The sequence below is a fragment of the Oncorhynchus nerka genome, linkage group LG10 (assembly GCF_034236695.1).
Source record: "Oncorhynchus nerka isolate Pitt River linkage group LG10, Oner_Uvic_2.0, whole genome shotgun sequence".
In the NCBI taxonomy this organism is placed as follows: Eukaryota; Metazoa; Chordata; class Actinopteri; order Salmoniformes; family Salmonidae; genus Oncorhynchus; species Oncorhynchus nerka.
The window spans coordinates 93,857,256-93,878,620 of NC_088405.1; the positions used below are offsets into that span (position 1 = coordinate 93,857,256).

The 21,365-nt window shown below is 45.5% G+C and overlaps 2 protein-coding genes across 2 annotated transcripts; one reads left to right on the forward strand and one right to left on the reverse strand.

Annotated features, from left to right (window-relative positions):
• Position 1: 1 nt before the first annotated feature.
• On the reverse strand, positions 2 to 2,440 carry rpain (RPA interacting protein). The gene is made up of 7 exons (XM_029648979.2): positions 2,258 to 2,440; positions 1,826 to 2,014; positions 1,537 to 1,609; positions 1,279 to 1,393; positions 1,113 to 1,176; positions 809 to 934; positions 2 to 419 (listed from the first exon to the last, which is right to left on the reverse strand). Exons 1-7 carry the CDS (start codon positions 2,327 to 2,329, stop codon positions 390 to 392), a joined length of 669 nt encoding a protein of 222 aa, XP_029504839.1. The 5' UTR covers positions 2,330 to 2,440; the 3' UTR covers positions 2 to 389.
• On the forward strand, positions 2,010 to 20,574 carry LOC115120088 (uncharacterized). Its single transcript, XM_065023952.1, has 5 exons — positions 2,010 to 2,103; positions 7,258 to 7,427; positions 7,507 to 7,867; positions 11,253 to 11,333; positions 19,992 to 20,574. Exons 2-3 carry the CDS (start codon positions 7,316 to 7,318, stop codon positions 7,716 to 7,718), a joined length of 324 nt encoding a protein of 107 aa, XP_064880024.1. The 5' UTR covers positions 2,010 to 2,103; positions 7,258 to 7,315; the 3' UTR covers positions 7,719 to 7,867; positions 11,253 to 11,333; positions 19,992 to 20,574.
• Positions 20,575 to 21,365: the final 791 nt, after the last annotated feature.

A 21,365-nucleotide genomic window follows, 5' to 3' on the forward strand; every position in this document is an offset into this window, starting at 1 on the left:
GTGGTTTAAGCATGATTTTATTGCTGACACAATTAGTTGTGTCCATCTCATGACATGAAGAGAAATTAAGCCAGTGATCATATCAAAAGGCATTGAGCTGAAAAAGACCACAGGACAACTGGTAAATCTGAGACACTGGTAAACAGAGGAACATCAGCTGTTATAATCAGAGCTATGGCATCTCATTAGCCAGGCCCAATGTACTGCCATAACTACTTTTGGCACACGATTGTGCCCTTGTATAGCAAGTCTTGCTCTGAATACCAGTCAACTAAAAACGGCCCAATCTTACTGTACAAATAGTCTTTATTTCAGAAAAAAAAAAAAATTCCTCCCACAGACACAGGATGGTTAAAAATCAGCTTTTTCTCCCCGGTAGGACGGGTGTTTCACAGAACTATGGACAGGTAATCACAAGCCTGAAACCAGAAACAAGATCCAGTCAGTGATCATTCAACAATATGATAGAACTATTCAAGGGTAATTGCTTTGACACCTAAAATTGAACCATATAAACCCATGCAAAATTGCGCAGGACCCCCTTAATCAAAATATGACTTCGGAGGAATGTTTAACGTGTAGGGAGCGCAGTAGTGATACTAGGCAAGTGGAACATTATGGCCTGACTTCCCAAACAGAAGAGGATTGGAAGTATGAGAAAAGACAATTGTGTCCCAAGTGGCACTGCTCCCTTTTATAGTACACTACTTTTAACCAGGGCCCATAGATTTCAGGTCAAAAGGGGTACACTATGTAGGGAACAGATTGCCATTTGGGACACAGGCATGTATTCAAGCCAGTCAGTCACCTTGCAGCTCATCATGAGGTTATGGGAGGCCATGGAGAAGACCGGGTTCTGAAGACAATCCTCCATGTGCTCAGTTACCCTCCTCTCCAACAAACACTGCAGAGACTCTAGGGTCACGTTGCTTTGCTGGACACGAGATGAACAGACACCGATGAGATGTCAAATCAGCCAACAGCATAGTACATTAACTAGAAAGTGCTTTAACGTGATCATGAGGAACAGAGTGGTCAACACAACTGATTAATCCAACAACAAAGGCATATTTGAGTTTGTCAATTTGAATTGTATAGGAGATCATACAAACCCTTGTGTTGATGTAAAGCCCACAGGGACAGGAGGTAAAATGGCTGTTCACAGTTAGGTTGTGCCTGAAATGTAGATAGTCACACAGCCCGTGGTTTTTAAGAGTCTTAACTATGACACATCCGAGCAGATGCAATAGCAAATCAAGTCACATCTTGGAGACTTACAAATGACATACGGGACAAATGATTTGCCTTCCCCCTTCCAGTCCTTCCACAACTGAATTCAAGTACTGCTCCTCAATCCGCATGCTTTTCTCATATTCCTCAATGATGGAGAGCTCTGGAGAGAGAACAAGTTGCATGAACATTCAGAGAACTATCTATGCCCAGGGGTTTCATCCTGTTTTCCTGTCTGTGTGTAGCTGTGGGCAGGTGTGTGTGTGTACTAATAGTCAGGCAAGATTCACTTGGGAATTAAACTACCTTGTGACATAAGTTCCTGTTGGATTTCTTCAAACACTGCCAGTTCATCATACTCCTTCATGACACTGTACATCTGTAGAGAAGACGTGAGGTAAGCTCTAAGTAGCCATCTAGTATCTGCCTTATTTACACCCCGCCCCCCCCAAATAAATAACAATAACCTTCATGTAATGCCATTGCTACATAACTCATGTAAAATTAGCTGTAGATTAGTTGTATGCATGTGTCATGTTAGCTACACGATCACCTCTCGTGCACAGTCATTAGTATGCAACTGACAAACCCTCACCTCTTCCAGTCCGTCGTTACGCCACAGGGAGGGCAGCCCTCCGTTGGCTGACTGAAGCGCGTTCCACTCTTCCTCCATCACCTCCTGGACGAAAACAGAGCCCTTGGCGCTGCAGTGTTGACCATCTCCCATCTGACGGTACTTCTCCAGTAACCTGGATCGGCTGTTCTTCAACCTGTCCACGCAACGCTGAGGAACAAACAAAAAAAACAAAAGTTAACCATCAAAACAAGTTACACTTCATGAACTAAAGCTTTGACATTAACTCAGTGAGCCACGTAAGTCTTCTTGAGCGTTATTCCAATTCTGGTTTTCAGCTAGATTCATATAAAGACTACGCCTAATGTTTGGCCTCGAGTCTATCAACTCGCTGTGGTTAACTTATTCTCAAACCACCGTGCAGATATTGATAGATTCCATAACTAACATTACCTTCCTGTAGGTTTCCTTCCATGGTGGAGTCGTCCCCTTGTGAAGAGAACGATGTCTGTGTAACGCATCCATGATATCAATAGCGATAATGTATAATTTTTAAAAATCTAACTAGCTACAAGTTCACAACAACAAACCAAACAGTTCTGCTTTTGCAGCATTTCGGTCGAGTTTTAAGCTTTCCGACAACCCTCGTGATCCGGAAGTTGTTACTAAGCCTGGGATATGGAGTCAATCGAGTGGTTCACTGCCTACACGCAACTCTTCCTCTCTGATATCAATTAACAACCTGTTTGGCAAAAAATATTAGCAACTCTCTTAATACATTGAAACTATGTTTACATTTTTTATGTTTTATTATTCCCAATAATTAATCGTTGATCATTCAAAAAATGTCAATTCTATGCAGAGATAAATATGTGTTTTCCATTTGCACGTTATTGCCGTCAAAGTGTATGTAGACATGATGATATGCATCTACTTTTTTTCCACCAAAAGACAAAATGTACATAGGTACTTCACATGACGCTGTAGGAGAAGTGGTGGATTTTTATGCGATCGGTGTTTGAGTTATATTATTTTGACCGTCCATTTTAATTATCACATTAAGAATAGTAGTCTTAAATAGGTCTGCAAAGGATGCATGGAATGCATTATTATAAAGATGAATTTTCATTGGTGAAAATTTGCTACTCCAAACTTGAAACCCATGTGCTGCCATTGCTTCCAGGCAAAGGCCTGGTCCCATTGGCTGGTCTGGGACATAGGGTCGGTCTCCTCCTATGTCATAACATAGCCTAGTGAATTTATCATCCACTGTTTGAGATAAGGTGTTGTAAGAAAGAGTGGCCAGTTCCTGGTTTAGCTGTTCCCAGCTGAACGTTAAGGGGCCGTAACAGGACATTCCAATGACATGGGACAACACATCAGACTGTGTGCCACACACTCCACTAGGCTAGGAGGGCTTTTGGATTGGACATAGCCTACGCGTTCCAGATTCCATCTGTCAACTTCAGCACGCGTTGCGCTTATTCAAATGCCACAGTGACTGGTCAAATAAGAATTGGGACCTAAATTGGGGGGAAAGTTCATTGCAGCGCAGATTAAGTGGATTTCTATAATGAAATGGCAATGGCAGAAACAATATCACTAGAATTGTCTCAAGGACAAGGACAAGGACAAGGCAAACAGCAGAACCAGCTCAACGACTTGGAATCAGATTCGGACCAAGAAGAAAATCATGCCACGACCATCGGGGACCAGACCGGCTGTTGCTGGTTCTTTTTTTCCACGTGCAGGTCATCCATAGCGGACACTTCATGGTGTGCATTGGGGCCCCTGGGCTCTTGATGCCCCAAACCCATTGGGGAACCCCTAGTACTGTAATACAGTATAGTATAGTACTGTAATATAGTATAGAATAGTACTGTAATATAGTATAGAGTAGTACTGTAATACAGTATAGAGTAGTACTGTAATACAGTATAGCATAGAGTAGTACTGTAATACAGTATAGCATAGAGTAGTACTGTAATACAGTATAGCATAGAGTAGTACTGTAATACAGTATAGAATAGTACTGTAATACAGTATAGTATAGAGTAGTACTGTAATACAGTATAGTATAGAGTAGTACTGTAATACAGTATAGAGTAGTACTGTAATACAGTATAGTATAGAGTAGTACTGTAATACAGTATAGTATAGAGTAGTACTGTAATACAGTATAGAGTAGTACTGTAATACAGTATAGTATAGAGTAGTACTGTAATACAGTATAGTATAGAGTAGTACTGTAATACAGTATAGAGTAGTACTGTAATACAGTATAGTATAGAGTAGTACTGTAATACAGTATAGAGTAGTACTGTAATACAGTATAGTATAGAGTAGTACTGTAATACAGTATAGAGTAGTACTGTAATACAGTATAGTATAGAGTAGTACTGTAATACAGTATAGAATAGTACTGTAATTCAGTATAGTATAGAGTAGTACTGTAATACAGTATAGAGTAGTACTGTAATACAGTATAGTATAGAGTAGTACTGTAATACAGTGTCCAACATTTTAGTACACCTTCCATTGAGAAAACAACTGTTCTGTAATGGACTGACTCACAGAGGTCCACAAAAATCTTGAAAAGATGAATGACCAAGGAATGAATGAGACAAGCATGTTTGACAAAATAGTATTTGAATGCCTGAACAATATCTTCAGTGTGTATGTGTATGTATACTGAAAAAAATATAAATGTAACATGCAACAACAATTTCAATGATTTTACTGAGTTACAGTTCATATAAGGAAACCAGTCAATGGAAATAAATTCATTAGGCCACAATACATGGATTTCACATGACTGGGAACACAGATATGCATCTGTTGGTCACAGATACCTTAAAAATAAAGTAGGTGCGTGGATCAGAAAACCAGTCAGTATCTGGTGTGACCACCATTTGCCTCATGCAAATGAGGCAGCAGGGTAGTCTAGTGGTTAGAGCTTTGGACTAGTAACCGGTAGGTTGCAAGTTCAAATCCCTGAGCTGACAAGGTACAAATCTGTCGTTCTGCCCCTGAACAGGCAGTTAATCCACTGTTGCTAGGCCGTCATTGAAAATAAGAATTTGTTCTTAACTGACTTGCCTGGTTAAATAAAATAATTGCAGTGTGACAAATCTCCTTTGCTGTTGATTATTTTGGCCTCTAGAATGTTGTCCCACTCCTCTTCGCTGTGCAAAGTTGCTGGATATTGGCAGGAACTGGAACACACTGTCATACACGTCGATCCAGAGCATCCCAAACATGCTCAATGGGTGACATATCTGGTGAGTATGCAAGTCATGGAAGAACTGGGACATTTACAGCTTCCAGGATACAGATCCTTGCAATATGGGGCCGTGCATTATCATGCTGAAACATGAGGTGATGGCGACGGATGAATGGCACGACAATGGGCCTCAGGATCTCGTCACGGTATCTCTGTGCATTCAAATTGCCATCGATAAAATGCAATTGTGTTCATTGTCTGTAGTTTATTCCTGCCTACCACGGGGGCACTCTTTTTACAATGTTAACATCAGAAAACCGCTCGCCCACATGCGGTCTGCGATTGCAAGGCCCGTTGGACAACATCTCTGGAGGACAATCTTGCAGTCTGCATTCCAATTGCAATCAATTGAATTTACCACAGGCGGACTCCAATCAAGTTGTAGAAACATCTCAAGGATGATCAATGGAAACAGGATACACCTGAGCTCAATTCTGAATCTCATAGCAAAGGGTGTTTTGCTTTGTCATTATGGGGTATTGTTATGTCATTATGGGGTATTGTGATGTCATTATGGGGTGTTGTGATGTCATTATGGGGTATTGTGATGTCATTATGGGGTGTTGTGATGTCATTATGGAGTATTGTGATGTCATTATGGGGTAATGTGATGTCATTATGGGGTGTTGTGATGTCATTATGGGGTATTGTGATGTCATTGTGCGGTGTTGTGATGTCATTGTGGGGTGTTGTGATGTCATTATGGGGTATTGTGATGTCATTATGGGGTATGGTGATGTCATTATGGGGTATTGTGATGTCATTATGGGGTAATGCGATGTCATTATGGGGTAATGCGATGTCATTATGGGGTATTGCGATGTCATTATGCGGTGTTGTGATGTCATTATGGGGTATTGTGATGTCATTATGGGGTAATGTGATGTCATTATGGGGTATTGTGATGTCATTATGGGGTGTTGTGTGTAGATTGATGAGGGAAAAAATTATTTAATCAATTTCAGAATAAGGCTGTAACACAACAAAATGTAGAAAAAGGAAAGGTGTCTGAATCATTTACAAAGGCACTGTATGTGATTGGGAGTCCCAATCGGCGCACAATTGGCCCAGCGTTGTCCGGGTTAGGCTTTGGCCGGGGTGAGCCATCATTGTAAGTAATAATTTGTTCTTAACTGACTTGTCCAGTTAAATTGAGGTTAAATATTAAATATAAAATAAATCAATGTAGCTAATGAACATAATTTTTTTAAGCAGCTTGGTTAGAGCGTTGGGTTAGAGTGGTTAGAGCGTTGGGCCAGTAACCTAAAAGTTGCTAGAGTGAATCCCTGACCTGACAAGGTAAAAAATCTGTCGTTCTACCCTTGAGCAAGGCTGTTCCCCAAACGTCATGGTTTAACTACACTGCTAACCTTATGCTTAACCCCGACCTTAAAAAGAAAAGTTAGAGACTGGATCTGGATCTACATAAGCTGTGTGAGTGATCGTAAATATGAAGATTATTGGATGAGCTTGAGGGGATTTGATGAAGGAAAACCTTTGCGTTTCCAAATATTGTGTCTGAATAGCTGAATTGGGGCATTATTGAACATGACGAGGGAGGTAAGTGAAGTTCTGTTATTGTTCAGTTGTGTTTATCTTGAGTTGAGCACATTTAGTGGCCAGATGAGGACTGTGGAACATTCCTTTGCTGTTTTCTTATTCACATTTGACATTTTCTTAGAATTTAGAGAATTGGACAATTTTAAATATTGTTTCATATTTGTATAGGAGTTACAATCACATGGCAAGCTGCCAGTGACTTTCTATTGGACTTACTATATATTCTCATGTGACGTTCTTCCTGTTTTTCTCTCCTCGTCTCATCCTGTTGTCTTGTTGTTAGTGCCCTCTAGTGGGAGGATCTGTTTTTTTCCAGCTGTGAGTTGTGTCTTGTCTCAACTAATCTCTCCGCAATTCCTTGCATCTTCTCTCCCCGCCTCCTTATGAACTCTATTGGAGGGGAAGGTCCAAGGTCCCTCCCCTCTGATCTTCTTCAAAGGTTTTTGAGAAAAAGGGAGGGACAACAGTATGGGAGGAATTGCAGGAAGATGAATTGAGATGGAGATTTTTGGTTTAGATCAGTGATTTTTCAAGGAAGAGAGGAACTAAGGATTAATTTTTTGAGTATTAGAACATAGACTTCATGTCGTCCCCTCCCGTCTGTCCCCAGGATCTGCAGAGCGGAGGTGGAGAAATGGTCCAGTCTGAAGTGCCAGGAGCCTGAGCTCATGCCAGAGGAGGTCCACATGTTTGACCTGGGCTGCTTCCTGTCCGACATCTCTGACACCCTGTTCACCATTACCCAGAAGCCCTGCCCTGGAGCCAAGGACCGACACAACAGTGAGTACCACACCACATGTTTGACCTGGGCTGCTTCCTGTCAGACATCTCTGACACCCTGTTCACCATGACCCAAAAGCCCTGCCCTGGAGCCAAGGACCGACACAACAGTGCGTACCACACCACATGTTTGACCTGGGCTGCTTCCTGTCCGACATCGCTGATACCCTGTTCACCATGACCCAGAAGCCCTGCCCTGGAGCCAATGACCGACACAACAGTGAGTACCACACCACATGTTTGACCTGGGCTGCTTCCTGTCCGACATCTCTCACACCCTGTTCACCATGACCCAGAAGCCCTGCCCTGGAGCCAAGGACCGACACAACAGTGAGTACCACACCACATGTTTGACCTGGGCTGCTTCCTGTCAGACATCTCTGACACCCTGTTCACCATGACCCAAAAGCCCTGCCCTGGAGCCAATGACCGACACAACAGTGTTAACATAGTTAACCTATGGGGAGAATTAATGTTATCTGTACTGTACATCAAATTCAATTCCTAGGCAATTTATTTCAGTACACTTATAACTGACAGAAATTCTCTCTCATTCCTAAGTGATCCAAATTAACCTATTTGTGCAACTACCACACCACATGGTGAACAGGGCTCCGGGCAGCCGAGCGGAAATGGAGGAAAACTCGCCTCCCTGCGGACCTGGCATCCTTTCACTCCCTCCTCTCTATATTTTCCTCTTCTGTCGCTGCTGCTAAAGCCACTTTCTACCACTCTAAATTCCAAGCATCTGCCTCTAACCCTAGGAAGCTCTTTGGCACCTTCTCCTCCCTCCTGAATCCCCCTCCCCCCTCCTCCCTCTCTGCAGATGACTTCGTCAACCATTTTGAAAAGAAGGTCGACGACATCCGATCCTCGTTTGCTAAGTCAAACGACACCGCTGGTTCTGCTCACACTGCCCTACCCTGTGCTCTGACCTCTTTCTCCCCTCTCTCTCCAGATGAAATCTCGCGTCTTGTGACGGCCGGCCGCCCAACAACCTGCCCGCTTGACCCTATCCCCTCCTCTCTTCTCCAGACCATTTCCGGAGACCTTCTCCCTTACCTCACCTCGCTCATCAACTCATCCCTGACCGCTGGCTACGTCCTTCCGTCTTCAAGAGAGCGAGAGTTGCACCCCTTCTGAAAAAACCTACACTCGATCCCTCCGATGTCAACAACTACAGACCAGTATCCCTTCTTTCTTTTCTCTCCAAAACCCTTGAACGTGCCGTCCTTGGCCAGCTCTCCCGCTATCTCTCTCAGAATGACCTTCTTGATCCAAATCAGTCAGGTTTCAAGACTAGTCATTCAACTGAGACTGCTCTTCTCTGTATCACGGAGGCGCTCCGCACTGCTAAAGCTAACTCTCTCTCCTCTGCTCTCATCCTTCTAGACCTATCGGCTGCCTTCGATACTGTGAACCATCAGATCCTCCTCTCCACCCTCTCTGAGTTGGGCATCTCCCGGCGCGGCCCACGCTTGGATTGCGTCCTACCTGACAGGTCGCTCCTACCAGGTGGCGTGGCGAGAATCCGTCTCCTCACCACGTGCTCTCACCACTGGTGTCCCCCAGGGCTCTGTTCTAGGCCCTCTCCTATTCTCGCTATACACCAAGTCACTTGGCTCTGTCATAACCTCACATGGTCTCTCCTATCATTGCTATGCAGACGACACACAATTAATCTTCTCCTTTCCCCTTCTGATGACCAGATGGCGAATCGCATCTCTGCATGTCTGGCAGACATATCAGTGTGGATGACGGATCACCACCTCAAGCTGAACCTCGGCAAGACGGAGCTGCTCTTCCTCCCGGGAAGGACTGCCCGTTCCATGATCTCGCCATCACGGTTGACAACTCCACTGTGTCCTCCTCCCAGAGCGCTAAGAACCTTGGCGTGATCCTGGACAACACCCTGTCGTTCTCAACTAACATCAAGGCGGTGGCCCGTTCCTGTAGGTTCATGCTCTACAACATCCGCAGAGTACGACCCTGCCTCACACAGGAAGCGGCGCAGGTCCTAATCCAGGCACTTGTCATCTCCCGTCTGGATTACTGCAACTCGCTGTTGGCTGGGCTCCCTTCCTGTGCCATTAAACCCTACAACTCATCCAGAACGCCGCAGCCCGTCTGGTGTTCAACCTTCCCAAGTTCTCTCACGTCACCCCGCTCCTCCGCTCTCTCCACTGGCTTCCAGTTGAAGCTCGCATCCGCTACAAGACCATGGTGCTTGCCTACGGAGCTGTGAGGGGAACGGCACCTCAGTACCTCCAGGCTCTGATCAGGCCCTACACCCAAACAAGGGCACTGCGTTCATCCACCTCTGGCCTGCTCGCCTCCCTACCACTGAGGAAGTACAGTTCCCGCTCAGCTCAGTCAAAACTGTTCGCTGCTCTGGCCCCCAATGGTGGAACAAACTCCCTCACGACGCCAGGACAGCGGAGTCAATCACCACCTTCCGGAGACACCTGAAACCCCACCTCTTTAAGGAATACCTAGGATAGGATAAAGTAATCCTTCTCACCCCCCCTTAAAAGATTTAGATGCACTATTGTAAAGTGGCTGCTCCACTGGATGTCATAAGGTGAATGCACCAATTTGTAAGTCGCTCTGGATAAGAGCGTCTGCTAAATGACTTAAATGTAAATGTAAATGTCCACTGTATTTACCTGTGGACAGGTAAACGACCTATCTACCTACATAGTCTAGTATACTTACAGGAACTAACTGTCTACAGATGCCTTGGCCCTGGGCAAAAGATGGCCACAACAGTGAGTGATGAAAGCTATGCATAGTCCCTCTCAATACACTGTCTATGATATGTAACTAAATCCTTACGAAAGTGAAAATTCTTTAGTGACATAAATAACAGAAAACTCCACTTGCTATTTATCCAACCTATGGTCATGTGAGAATAATGCAGGAAAGACACCGCCCTACAAATAAGGAACTTCAAATGAATAAATGAGGCTGAAAATGTAGACAGAGGCACACACCCATCTCTCTCTCTCCCCCAACCTCTGTCTCCCCTCTCTCACCCTTCTCTCTCTCTCCCCCCAACCTCTGTCTCCCCTCTCTCTCTCTTCTCTCTCTCTCCCCCAACCTCTGTCTCCCCTCTCTCTCTACCCTCTCTCACCCTTATCTCTCTCTCCCCCAACCTCTGTCTCCCTCTCTCTCTCTTCTCTCTCTCTCCCCCTCCCTCTCTCTTCTCTCTCTCTCCCCCAACCTCTGTCTCCTCTCTCTTCTCTCTATCTCCCCCTCTCTCTCTTCTCTCTCTCTCCCCCTCCTCTCTCTCTCTCTCTCTCTCCCCCTTTCTCTCCCTTCTCTCTCTCTCCCCCAACCTCTCTCTCTCCCCTCTCTCTCTCTCTCTCCCTTCTCCCACCTCTCTCTCCCCCTCTCTCTCTCTCTCTCTCCCCCTCTCTCTCTCTTCTCTCTCTCTCCCCCAACCTCTCTCTCCCCTCTCTCACCCTCTCTCTCTCTCTCCCCCAACCTCTGTCTCCCTCTCTCTCTCTCTCTCTCTCTCCCTCCCTCTCTCTCTCCCTCTCTCTCTCTCCCCCAACCTCTCTCTCTCTCTCCCCTCTCTCTCTCTTCTCTCTCTCTCCCCCTCTCTCTCTCTCTCTCTCCCCCTCTCTCTCTTCTCTCTCTCTCCCCCTTTCTCTCCCTCTCTCTCTCTCTCTCTCTCCCTTCTCTCTCTCACCTCTCTCCCCCTCTCTCTCTCGCCTTCTCTCTCTCCCTCTCTCTCTCTCTCCCCCTCTCTCTTCTCTCTCTCTCCCCCCTCTCTCTCTCTTCTCTCTCTCTATATGTAATATTTGTGTTTTCCCTCCTCAGCGTATACCAGCAACGTTGACAAGATCCAGCCAGGTCTCACCTCACTGCAGCCCAATCTGGACGACTTCATGGATATCCCAGGTACATTCACCTCACATCTTGTGAATTTGGCTATAATACTCTCGACTATCCGTGCAACGTTAAGAGTAAAAATCCAAATGCAACACGGTGCTGTGCACATATCGCAGCACAGGTGTCATGGAAGATAAACTTATCAACGCCTTACATAAATGATGATGTTGATGATTCCTGCTAAAGACATAGAATGCTCGACACGGGGGACAGATACAGTTATTATCATGTGTAAGGGGTTGATGGGGGTGCTGGTCCACGGATGTTTTGCCGGTAGACGGATGTTAAATTCTAAGGAAGAGAAACAATAAATGATTCTTTATCAGTGTATTTACTGTTGATTAGGCTTATGTTCTCAGTTGAAGAGCGTTAAAGCTACTAGAATAGATGAATACCATGTACTGTATCACAGTGTGTATCCAACGACACCACCAGGTAAACAAGTAGTTACTAGATGAGATGAATACCATGTACTGTATCACAGTAGCCAGGTAAGCATTACATGCATCTTCAGTCTGTGTTGTTGAGTCAGGTATTCCCCTGGGTCTGTGTTGTTGAGTCAGGTATTCCCCTGGGCCTGTGTTGTTGAGTCAGGTATTCCCCTGAGTCTGTGTTGTTGAGTCAGGTATTCCCCTGAGTTTGTGTTGTTGAGTCAGGTATTCTGTCTGTGTTGTTGAGTCAGGTATTCTGTCTATGTTGTTGAGTCAGGTATTCCCCTGGGTCTGTGTTGTTGAGTCAGGTATTCACCTGAGTCTATGTTGTTGAGTCAGGTATTCCCCTGGGCCTGTGTTGTTGAGTCAGGTATTCCCCTGGGCCTGTGTTGTTGAGACAGGTATTCACCTGAGTCTATGTTGTGGAGTCAGGTATTCCCCTGGGCCTGTGTTGTTGAGTCAGGTATTCCCCTGGGTCTGTGTTGTTGAGTCAGGTATTCCCCTGAGTCTGTGTTGTTGAGTCAGGTATTCCCCTGAGTCTGTGTTGTTGAGTCAGGTATTCCCCTGAGTCTGTGTTGTTGAGTCAGGTATTCTGTCTATGTTGTTGAGTCAGGTATTCCCCTGAGTCTGTGTTGTTGAGTCAGGTATTCCCCTGGGCCTGTGTTGTTGAGTCAGGTATTACCCTGGGCCTTTGTTGTTGAGTCAGGTATTACCCTGGGCCTTTGTTGTTGAGTCAGGTATTACCCTGGGCCTGTGTTGTTGAGTCAGGTATTCTGTCTACGTTGTTGCGTCAGGTATTCCCCTGGGTCTGTGTTGTTGAGTCAGGTATTCTGTCTATGTTGTTGAGTCAGGTATTACCCTGGGTCTGTGTTGTTGAGTCAGGTATTCTGTCTATGTTGTTGAGTCAGGTATTACCCTAGGTCTATGTTGTTGAGTCAGGTAGTCCCCTGAGTCTATGTTGTTGAGTCAGGTATTCCCCTGGGTCTGTGTTGGTGAGTCAGGTATTCCCCTGGGTCTGTGTTGTTGAGTCAGGTATTCCCCTGGGCCTGTGTTGGTGAGTCAGGTATTCTGTCTGTGTTGTTGAGTCAGGTATTCCCCCGAGTCTATGTTCTTGAGTCAGGTATTACCCTGGGCCTTTGTTGTTGAGTCAGGTATTACCCTGGGCCTTTGTTGTTGAGTCAGGTATTACCCTGGGCCTGTGTTGTTGAGTCAGGTATTCTGTCTACGTTGTTGAGTCAGGTATTCCCCTGGGTCTGTGTTGTTGAGTCAGGTATTCTGTCTATGTTGTTGAGTCAGGTATTACCCTGGGTCTGTGTTGTTGAGTCAGGTATTCTGTCTATGTTGTTGAGTCAGGTATTACCCTAGGTCTATGTTGTTGAGTCAGGTAGTCCCCTGAGTCTATGTTGTTGAGTCAGGTATTCCCCTGGGTCTGTGTTGGTGAGTCAGGTATTCCCCTGGGTCTGTGTTGTTGAGTCAGGTATTCCCCTGGGCCTGTGTTGGTGAGTCAGGTATTCTGTCTGTGTTGTTGAGTCAGGTATTCCCCCGAGTCTATGTTCTTGAGTCAGGTATTACCCTGGGTCTATGTTGTTGAGTCAGACTCAGGAGAGTACCTATGTTGTTGAGTCAGGTATTCCCCTGAGTCTATGTTGTTGAGTCAGGTATTCTGTCTATGTTGTTGAGTCAGGTATTCCCCTGAGTCTGTCTTGTTGAGTCAGGTATTCCCCTGGGTCTGTGTTGTTGAGTCAGGTATTCTGTCTATGTTGTTGAGTCAGGTATTCTGTCTATGTTGTTGAGTCAGGTATTCTGTCTATGTTGTTGAGTCAGGTATTACCCTAGGTCTATGTTGTTGAGTCAGGTATTCCCCTGGGTCTGTGTTGGTGAGTCAGGTATTCCCCTGGGTCTATGTTGTTGAGTCAGGTATTCTGTCTATGTTGTTGAGTCAGTTATTCCCCTGGGTCTATGTTTTTGAGTCAGGTAATCCCCTGGGTCTATGTTGTTGAGTCAGGTATTCCCCTGGGTCTGTGTTGGTGAGTCAGGTATTCCCCTGGGTCTGTGTTGTTGAGTCAGGTATTCCCCTGGGCCTGTGTTGTTGAGTCAGGTATTCCCCCGAGTCTATGTTCTTGAGTCAGGTATTACCCTGGGTCTATGTTGTTGAGTCAGACTCAGGAGAGTACCTATGTTGTTGAGTCAGGTATTCCCCTGAGTCTATGTTGTTGAGTCAGGTATTCCCCTGGGCCTGTGTTGTTGAGTCAGGTATTCTGTCTATGTTGATGAGTCAGGTATTCCCCTGAGTCTGTCTTGTTGAGTCAGGTATTCCCCTGGGCCTGTGTTGGTGAGTCAGGTATTCTGTCTGTGTTGTTGAGTCAAGTATTCCCCCCAGTCTATGTTGTTGAGTCAGGTATCCCCCTGAGTCTGTGTTGTTGAGTCAGGTTTTCCCCTGAGTCTATGTTGTTGAGTCAGGTTTTCCCCTGAGTCTATGTTGTTGAGTCAGATATTACCCTGGGTCTGTGTTGTTGAGTCAGGTATTCTGTCTATGTTGTTGAGTCAGGTATTTCCCTGGGTCTGTGTTGGTGAGTCAGGTATTCCCCTGGGTCTATGTTTTTGAGTCAGGTAATCCCCTGGGTCTATGTTGTTGAGTCAGGTATTCCCCTGGGTCTATGTTGTTGAGTCAGGTATTCCCCTGGGTCTGTGTTGGTGAGTCAGGTATTCTGTCTGTGTTGTTGAGTCAGGTATTCCCCCGAGTCTATGTTCTTGAGTCAGGTATTACCCTGGGTCTATGTTGTTGAGTCAGACTCAGGAGAGTACCTATGTTGTTGAGTCAGGTATTCCCCTGCGTCTATGTTGTTGAGTCAGGTATTCCCCTGGGCCTGTGTTGTTGAGTCAGGTATTCTGTCTATGTTGTTGAGTCAGGTATTCTGTCTATGTTGTTGAGTCAGGTATTCTGTCTATGTTGTTGAGTCAGGTATTCCCCTGAGTCTATGTTGTTGCGTCAGGTATTCCCCTGAGTCTATGTTGTTGAGTCAGGTATTCCCTTGGGCCTGTGTTGTTGAGTCAGGTATTCCCCTGAGTCTATGTTGTTGAGTCAGGTATTCCCCTGAGTCTATGTTGTTGAGTCAGGTATTCCCTTGGGCCTGTGTTGTTGAGTCAGGTATTCCCCTGAGTATGTTGTTGAGTCAGGTATTCCCCTGGGCCTGTGTTGTTGAGTCAGGTATTCTGTCTATGTTGTTGAGTCAGGTATTCCCCTGAGTCTGTCTTGTTGAGTCAGGTATTCCCCTGGGCCTGTGTTGGTGAGTCAGGTATTCTGTCTGTGTTGTTGAGTCAAGTATTCCCCCCAGTCTATGTTGTTGAGTCAGGTTTTCCCTGAGTCTATGTTGTTGAGTCAGGTTTTCCCCTGAGTCTATGTTGTTGAGTCAGGTATTCCCCCGAGTCTATGTTGTTGAGTCAGGTATTCCCCTGGGCCTGTGTTGTTGAGTCAGGTATTCCCCTGAGTCTATGTTGTTGAGTCAGGTTTTCCCCTGAGTCTATGTTGTTGAGTCAGGTGTCCCCTTGAGTCTATGTTGTTGAGTCAGGTATCCCCCTGAGTCTGTGTTGTTGAGTCAGTTATTCCCCTGAGTCTATGTTGTTGAGTCAGGTATTCCTCTGGGTCTGTGTTGTTGAGTCAGGTATTCCCCTGAGTCTATGTTGTTGAGTCAGGTATTCCCCCGAGTCTATGTTGTTGATTCAGGTATTCCCCTGAGCCTATGTTGTTGAGTCAGGTATTCCCCTGAGTCTGTGTTGTTGAGTCAGGTATTCCCCCCCTGGGCCTGTGTTGTTGTTGTATGGCCCTGAACATTGTGCTTTCTGAAAACAAACGTAAAGATCATTTTAAAAATGTAGTCGAATCAATATTGCTAAATATCAAGCAGGTGTCCATGGCTACTGATTTTCTGCCTCTGTGTGTTAGTGCGTGCTTGTGTGAGCGTGAAACAGAATAATTGACTCAGTCTACTTGTAGACTAGTTGAATGCCAATGCCATCCTCCTCTCTTTCATGTTGGCAAAACGATCTATGACTCTGTCATGCACTACTCTTTACGTTCTTTGTTTTCATAGGCTACCGAGCTAAAATGCTTGCTAGCCTAACTTCCTCACATGGGCAACAATGAACCAGTTAAGTTAGAGAGCTAGTTAACATGAGACTACCAGCTTACATATTGAACTTCAATCATCTCAGGCCAGTGGCACAACATGTTAATTTATGGTTAGATCAGAAACTCTGTCATAATCAAGGTCCTGTACAGAGAATTGAGTCAGAACCACAAGTCCAAATCCACATCTCCATCCATGGTTTAGGAAAGGGCAGATTTAGCACGCTACCTTCTGCAGGACATCAACACAAGCAGTCCAGAAACAAACACGTTTGTCTGACAATGATGACGTTTTGCATCAGGATGTGATTCGATTGGTGTGAAGCCAATTCCAAACTGCTGCACCAGGAACAACAAAGCTCAGCTCAATGCTAATTGGCTAATTATTTTAGATTTTTTTTTTTTTTTTAGCAAGGGAGGCCAAATGCTTGCTGGCATCAATCAAACGCTACAGCAGCAATATGTCATACTCTTTTGTTCCAGACAGCATCAGATACATGGGCTACACGTACTGAGACAGAGGGGGCGCTGTTTCCCTGCCCAAACAGCATCAGATACATGGGCTACACGTACTGAGGCAGAGGGGGCGCTGTTTCCCTGCCCAAACAGCATCAGATACATGGGCTACACGTACTGAGGCAGAGGGGGCGCTGTTTCCCTGCCCAAACAGCATCAGATACATGGGCTACACGTACTGAGGCAGAGGGGGCGCTGTTTCCCTGCCCAAACAGCATCAGATACATGGGCTACACGTACTGAGGCAGAGGGGCGCTGTTTCCCTGCCCAAACAGCATCAGATACATGGGCTACACGTACTGAGGCAGAGGGGGCGCTGTTTCCCTGCCCAAACAGCATCAGATACATGGGCTACACGTACTGAGGCAGAGGGGGCGCTGTTTCCCTGCCCAAACAGCATCAGATACATGGGCTACACGTACTGAGGCAGAGGGGCGCTGTTTCCCTGCCCAAACAGCATCAGATACATGGGCTGAGGCACGTACTGAGGCAGAGGGGGCGCTGTTTCCCTGCCCAAACAGCATCAGATACATGGGCTACACGTACTGAGGCAGAGGGGCGCTGTTTCCCTGCCCAAACAGCATCAGATACATGGGCTACACGTACTGAGGCAGAGGGGGCGCTGTTTCCCTGCCCAAACAGCATCAGATACATGGGCTGAGGCAGACACAGCATCAGATACATGGGCTACACTGAGGCAGAGGGGCGCTGTTTCCCTGCCCAAACAGCATCAGGGGCGCTGTTTCCCTGCCCAAACAGCATCAGATACATGGGCTACACGTACTGAGGCAGAGGGGGCGCTGTTTCCCTGCCCAAACAGCATCAGATACATGGGCTACACGTACTGAGGCAGAGGGGGCGCTGTTTCCCTGCCCAAACAGCATCAGATACATGGGCTACACGTACTGAGACAGAGGGGGCGCTGTTTCCCTGCCCAAACAGCATCAGATACATGGGCTACACGTACTGAGACAGAGGGGGCGTTGTTTCCCTCGCTCTTATTATTTATACTAAGTTAACACATGGAATTGTTTTAAGACGGTCATACCATGGATCATTTAGTTATTTGATATTGAATATTACACAATTATTTGATAAAATATTGAATTAGGCATGTATTTTATTTATTTTACCTTTATTTAACTAGGCAAGTCAGTTAAGAACACATTCTTATTTTCAATGACGGCCTAGGAACAGTGGGTTAACTGCCTGTTCAGGGAAAGAACGACAGATTTGTACCTTGTCAGCTCTGGGATTTGAACTTCCAACCTTTCGGGTACTAGTCCAACGCTCTAACCACTAGGGATAGGGTTAAATGTTCAAGGTTGGGATAGGGTTAAAGGTTAAAGGTTGGGATATGGCTAAAGGTTGGGATAGGGTTTTAAGGGTTAAAGTTTGGGATAGGGTTAAAGGTTAGGATAGGGTTAAGGGTTAAAGTTTGGGATAGGGTTAAAGGTTAGGATAGGGTTTTAAGGGTTAAATGTTGGGTAAGGGTTAAAGGTTAGGATAGGGTTAAGGGTTAAAGTTTGGGATAGGGTTAAAGGTTAGGATAGGGTTAAGGGTTAAAGTTTGGGATAGGGTTAAAGGTTAGGATAGGGTTTTAAGGGTTAAATGTTGGGTAAGAGTTAAAGGATGGGAAAGGTTAAGGGTTAAAGGATGGGAAAGTGTTAAAACAGAAAGACTGCCTAGCACTGGGATTGAACACGTAACCTTTGTCGCCGGAGCGCGGCTCTTCCATCCATCCACCATCCCCTTCCACAACGCTCTAGAAAACCGCCAGCCCACGTGGCTCTTCCATCCTCCCCTTCCACAACGCTCTAGCAAGCCGCCAGCCCACGTGGCTCTTCCATCCATCCACCATCCCCTTCCACAACGCTCTAGAAAACCGCCAGTCCACGTGGCTCTTCCATCCATCCACCATCCCCTTCCACAACGCTCTAGAAAACCACCAGCCCACGTGGCTCTTCCATCATCCCCTTCCACAACGCTCTAGAAAACCGCCAGCCCACGTGGCTCTTCCATCCACCATCCCCTTCCACAACGCTCTAGAAAACCGCCAGCCCACGTGGCTCTTCCATCATCCACCATCCCCTTCCACAACGCTCTAGAAAACCGCCAGCCCACGTGGCTCTTCCATCCATCCACCATCCCCTTCCACAACGCTCTAGAAAACCGCCAGCCCACGCGGCTCTTCCATCATCCACCATCCCCTTCCACAACGCTCTAGAAAACCGCCAGCCCACGCGGCTCTTCCATCCATCCACCATCCCCTTCCACAACGCTCTAGCAAGCCGCCAGCCCACGTGGCTCTTCCATCCATCCCCTTCCAGGGCAGCTAAATTAACTCAAGCCAAGGACAAATCGCCTTACACCTACAGTTTTATATAGAGCTATAGCTGAATGGAACGTTTTACCAATCCATATTTCTCAGGCAAAAAGTAAATCCACCTTCAAGAAAAGAATAAAAGAACATCTAATGTGATAGACCATATGACTGGACAGGAAATAGACAGAACATCTAATGTGATAGACCATATGACTGGACAGGAAATAGACAGAACATCTAATGTGATAGACCATATGACTGGACAGGAAATAGACAGAACATCTAATGTGATAGACCATATGACTGGACAGGAAATAGACAGAACATCTAATGTGATAGACCATATGACTGGACAGGAAATAGACCATATGACTGGACAGGAAGTAGAAAGTATCAACTGAATGTTACATGTGTTTCCTGTCAGGTATTTTAATTATCTGTATTGTCTACTAGTTGAATGTTTTTGAAGTCTTGATTGTGGTTGTTTGTAATGTCTTGTTAATTTGTTGTTGGACCCTAAGACGATTAGCTAGCATTACGGAGTTAGCTAATGGGGATCCTAATAAAAAAATGACAAATTCCACAACGTTTGTAATGTCTTGTTTGCCCACTTTGAGGTAACTTGATTGGCGGTTACCGTAATGTCTTACTGGGTTTTTGAAGGCAATTCTAGACGTTCTTGGGACCCGGATGGACGTCTAACTTTGACTTGAAACTAAAGAGATCTCCCTGAGGCATTGAGTCAGGAATGGAGTGCACAAGGCCCAGTGTTGTAGAGGATTGGAAGCTGCACTGAGCTGCAACACTTCTGGTAATAATAGGTGTGGCATTGAAACACAGTCACAGTGTATAACTTTATTTCTCTGTATTTCATCTACATGATCTACTGTCTTGTCTCTGTGTCCCTGATCAGCAAGGCCATGTCTTGTTTGTACATAAGACAAGTCTTGATTACATCGGTCAGTTTTCATGTCTTGATTGAGAGCTCAGCTGCACGAGGAGGCCAGATTCTGCTCCTTTAACTCTGCCATCAATTAAGAAATGCACTAAACATACTGTACATAACATACGTGTGTGTGTGTCACAGGAGGTTGATGGCACCTTAATTGGGGAGGACAGGCTTGTGGTCATGTCTGCAGCGGAATGGGTGGAATGGTTTTCGTTAGTGTGGTTCCGGGTGGTTATTATGAGCCGTCCTCCCTTCAGCAGCTTCCTGTGTCGTGCGTGTTTATGTGTATGTGATCATAACAAGCCTCTCCCTAATGCAGTGTGTTCCAGCTGCAGCTGCCCGTCACCTGCCAACGCTTTGACCACATGAGGGAGAAGTTCAGAGAGTACGACCGGGCATGGACTCTACAGAACTGGTGGTTCTGGATCGTAACACACCTCCAGCTGGTCATATAGCCCCTCACTGAGTGGGACTATTATACACCTCCAGGCTGTGTAAAGGGCTATATGACCAAGGAGAGTGATGGAGTGCTGCATTAGATTACCTGGCCTCCACAATCACCTGACCTCAACCCAGTTCAGATGGTTTGGTATGAGTTGGACCGCAGAGTGAAGGAAAAGCAGCCAACTAGTGCTCAGCATATGTGGGAATTCCTTCAAGACTGTTGAAAAAGCATTCAAGGTGAAGTTGTTTGAGAGAATGCCAAGAGTGTGCAAAGCTGTCGTCAAGGCAAAAGGTGGCTACTTTGAAGAATCTAAAATATAACATATTTTGATTTGTTTATCACTTTTTTGTTTACTACATGATTCCACATGCGTTAATCCATCATTTTGATGTCTTCACTATTATTCTACAATGTAGAAAATAGTACAAATATAATAAAAATCCTTAGTAGGTTCAAATGTTTGACTGGTACTGTAAATAAGAAGGACTGGGGGTTCAGCATGGAGGGACTTGATAGCTGATCCCAGAGCCATGTATTTAGAGAGATGGGACTTTGAGTTTTCTGCATTATCATGCATGTACATGACACTTCAACATTCTATAGCAGCCATGTTTGTTCCCCATTAAAACTGGAATCCTTAAAAGGGAAACTGCCATTTTTGATATTACAATAACATTGGACATACCTAATACAAACAACAAACACTTTTTACAAATATGTTTTCCCCTCTGACATCATCGCATGTGTAGTAGAACGGCAGCATACGAACAACCCCCCCCGATGGGCTCCCCAACTCTGCTTCATCAACAAAACAAAAACAATAACATCGGCCTTGGGGGAAGACAGTGATACTTTCCCCCCCTACTGCGGATTCCATCTCTAACATTACATGACGTAACAGTCTAGAATTAGAACAATATTCAACATTCTAAAAGTTGTCCCAACTCTCTCTCTCTGTCTCTGGTTTATCCCAGACCAACGTCAAAACACCCAACACCTCACCATCTCCTAATGAACCAATGTACTCCAATGAGCACAAAACATTTCAAAGCTAGAATTTTCCCTTATCTTAGCTATAACCTCTCTGTCGGCCTCAGTGCTTGATTTTGGGATGAAAGAAGTGCAGGAGCTGTATTTTTCCAAGTTGGTCCATTAGACTGTGTTCACTGAAATTCACACCTGACATTATGCTATAGAGACCTCTGACAATTCACTGTTAAAGAGTTCATACACATTTTCCATGACTTT

Excerpts from the sequence above, each read along its gene's own strand:
- rpain (XM_029648979.2), bottom strand. The coding sequence starts at position 2,329 with ATGGATGCGTTACACAGACATCGTTCTCTTCACAAGGGGACGACTCCA. Across the intron at positions 2,015-2,257 it reads GGAAGGAAACCTACAGGAAG|CGTTGCGTGGACAGGTTGAA; the intron begins GTAATGTTAGTT and ends TTTGTTCCTCAG. Across the intron at positions 1,610-1,825 it reads GTAACGACGGACTGGAAGAG|ATGTACAGTGTCATGAAGGA; the intron begins GTGAGGGTTTGT and ends TCTTCTCTACAG.
- LOC115120088 (XM_065023952.1), top strand. The coding sequence starts at position 7,316 with ATGCCAGAGGAGGTCCACATGTTTGACCTGGGCTGCTTCCTGTCCGAC. Across the intron at positions 7,428-7,506 it reads AGCCAAGGACCGACACAACA|CCCTGCCCTGGAGCCAAGGA; the intron begins GTGAGTACCACA and ends ATGACCCAAAAG.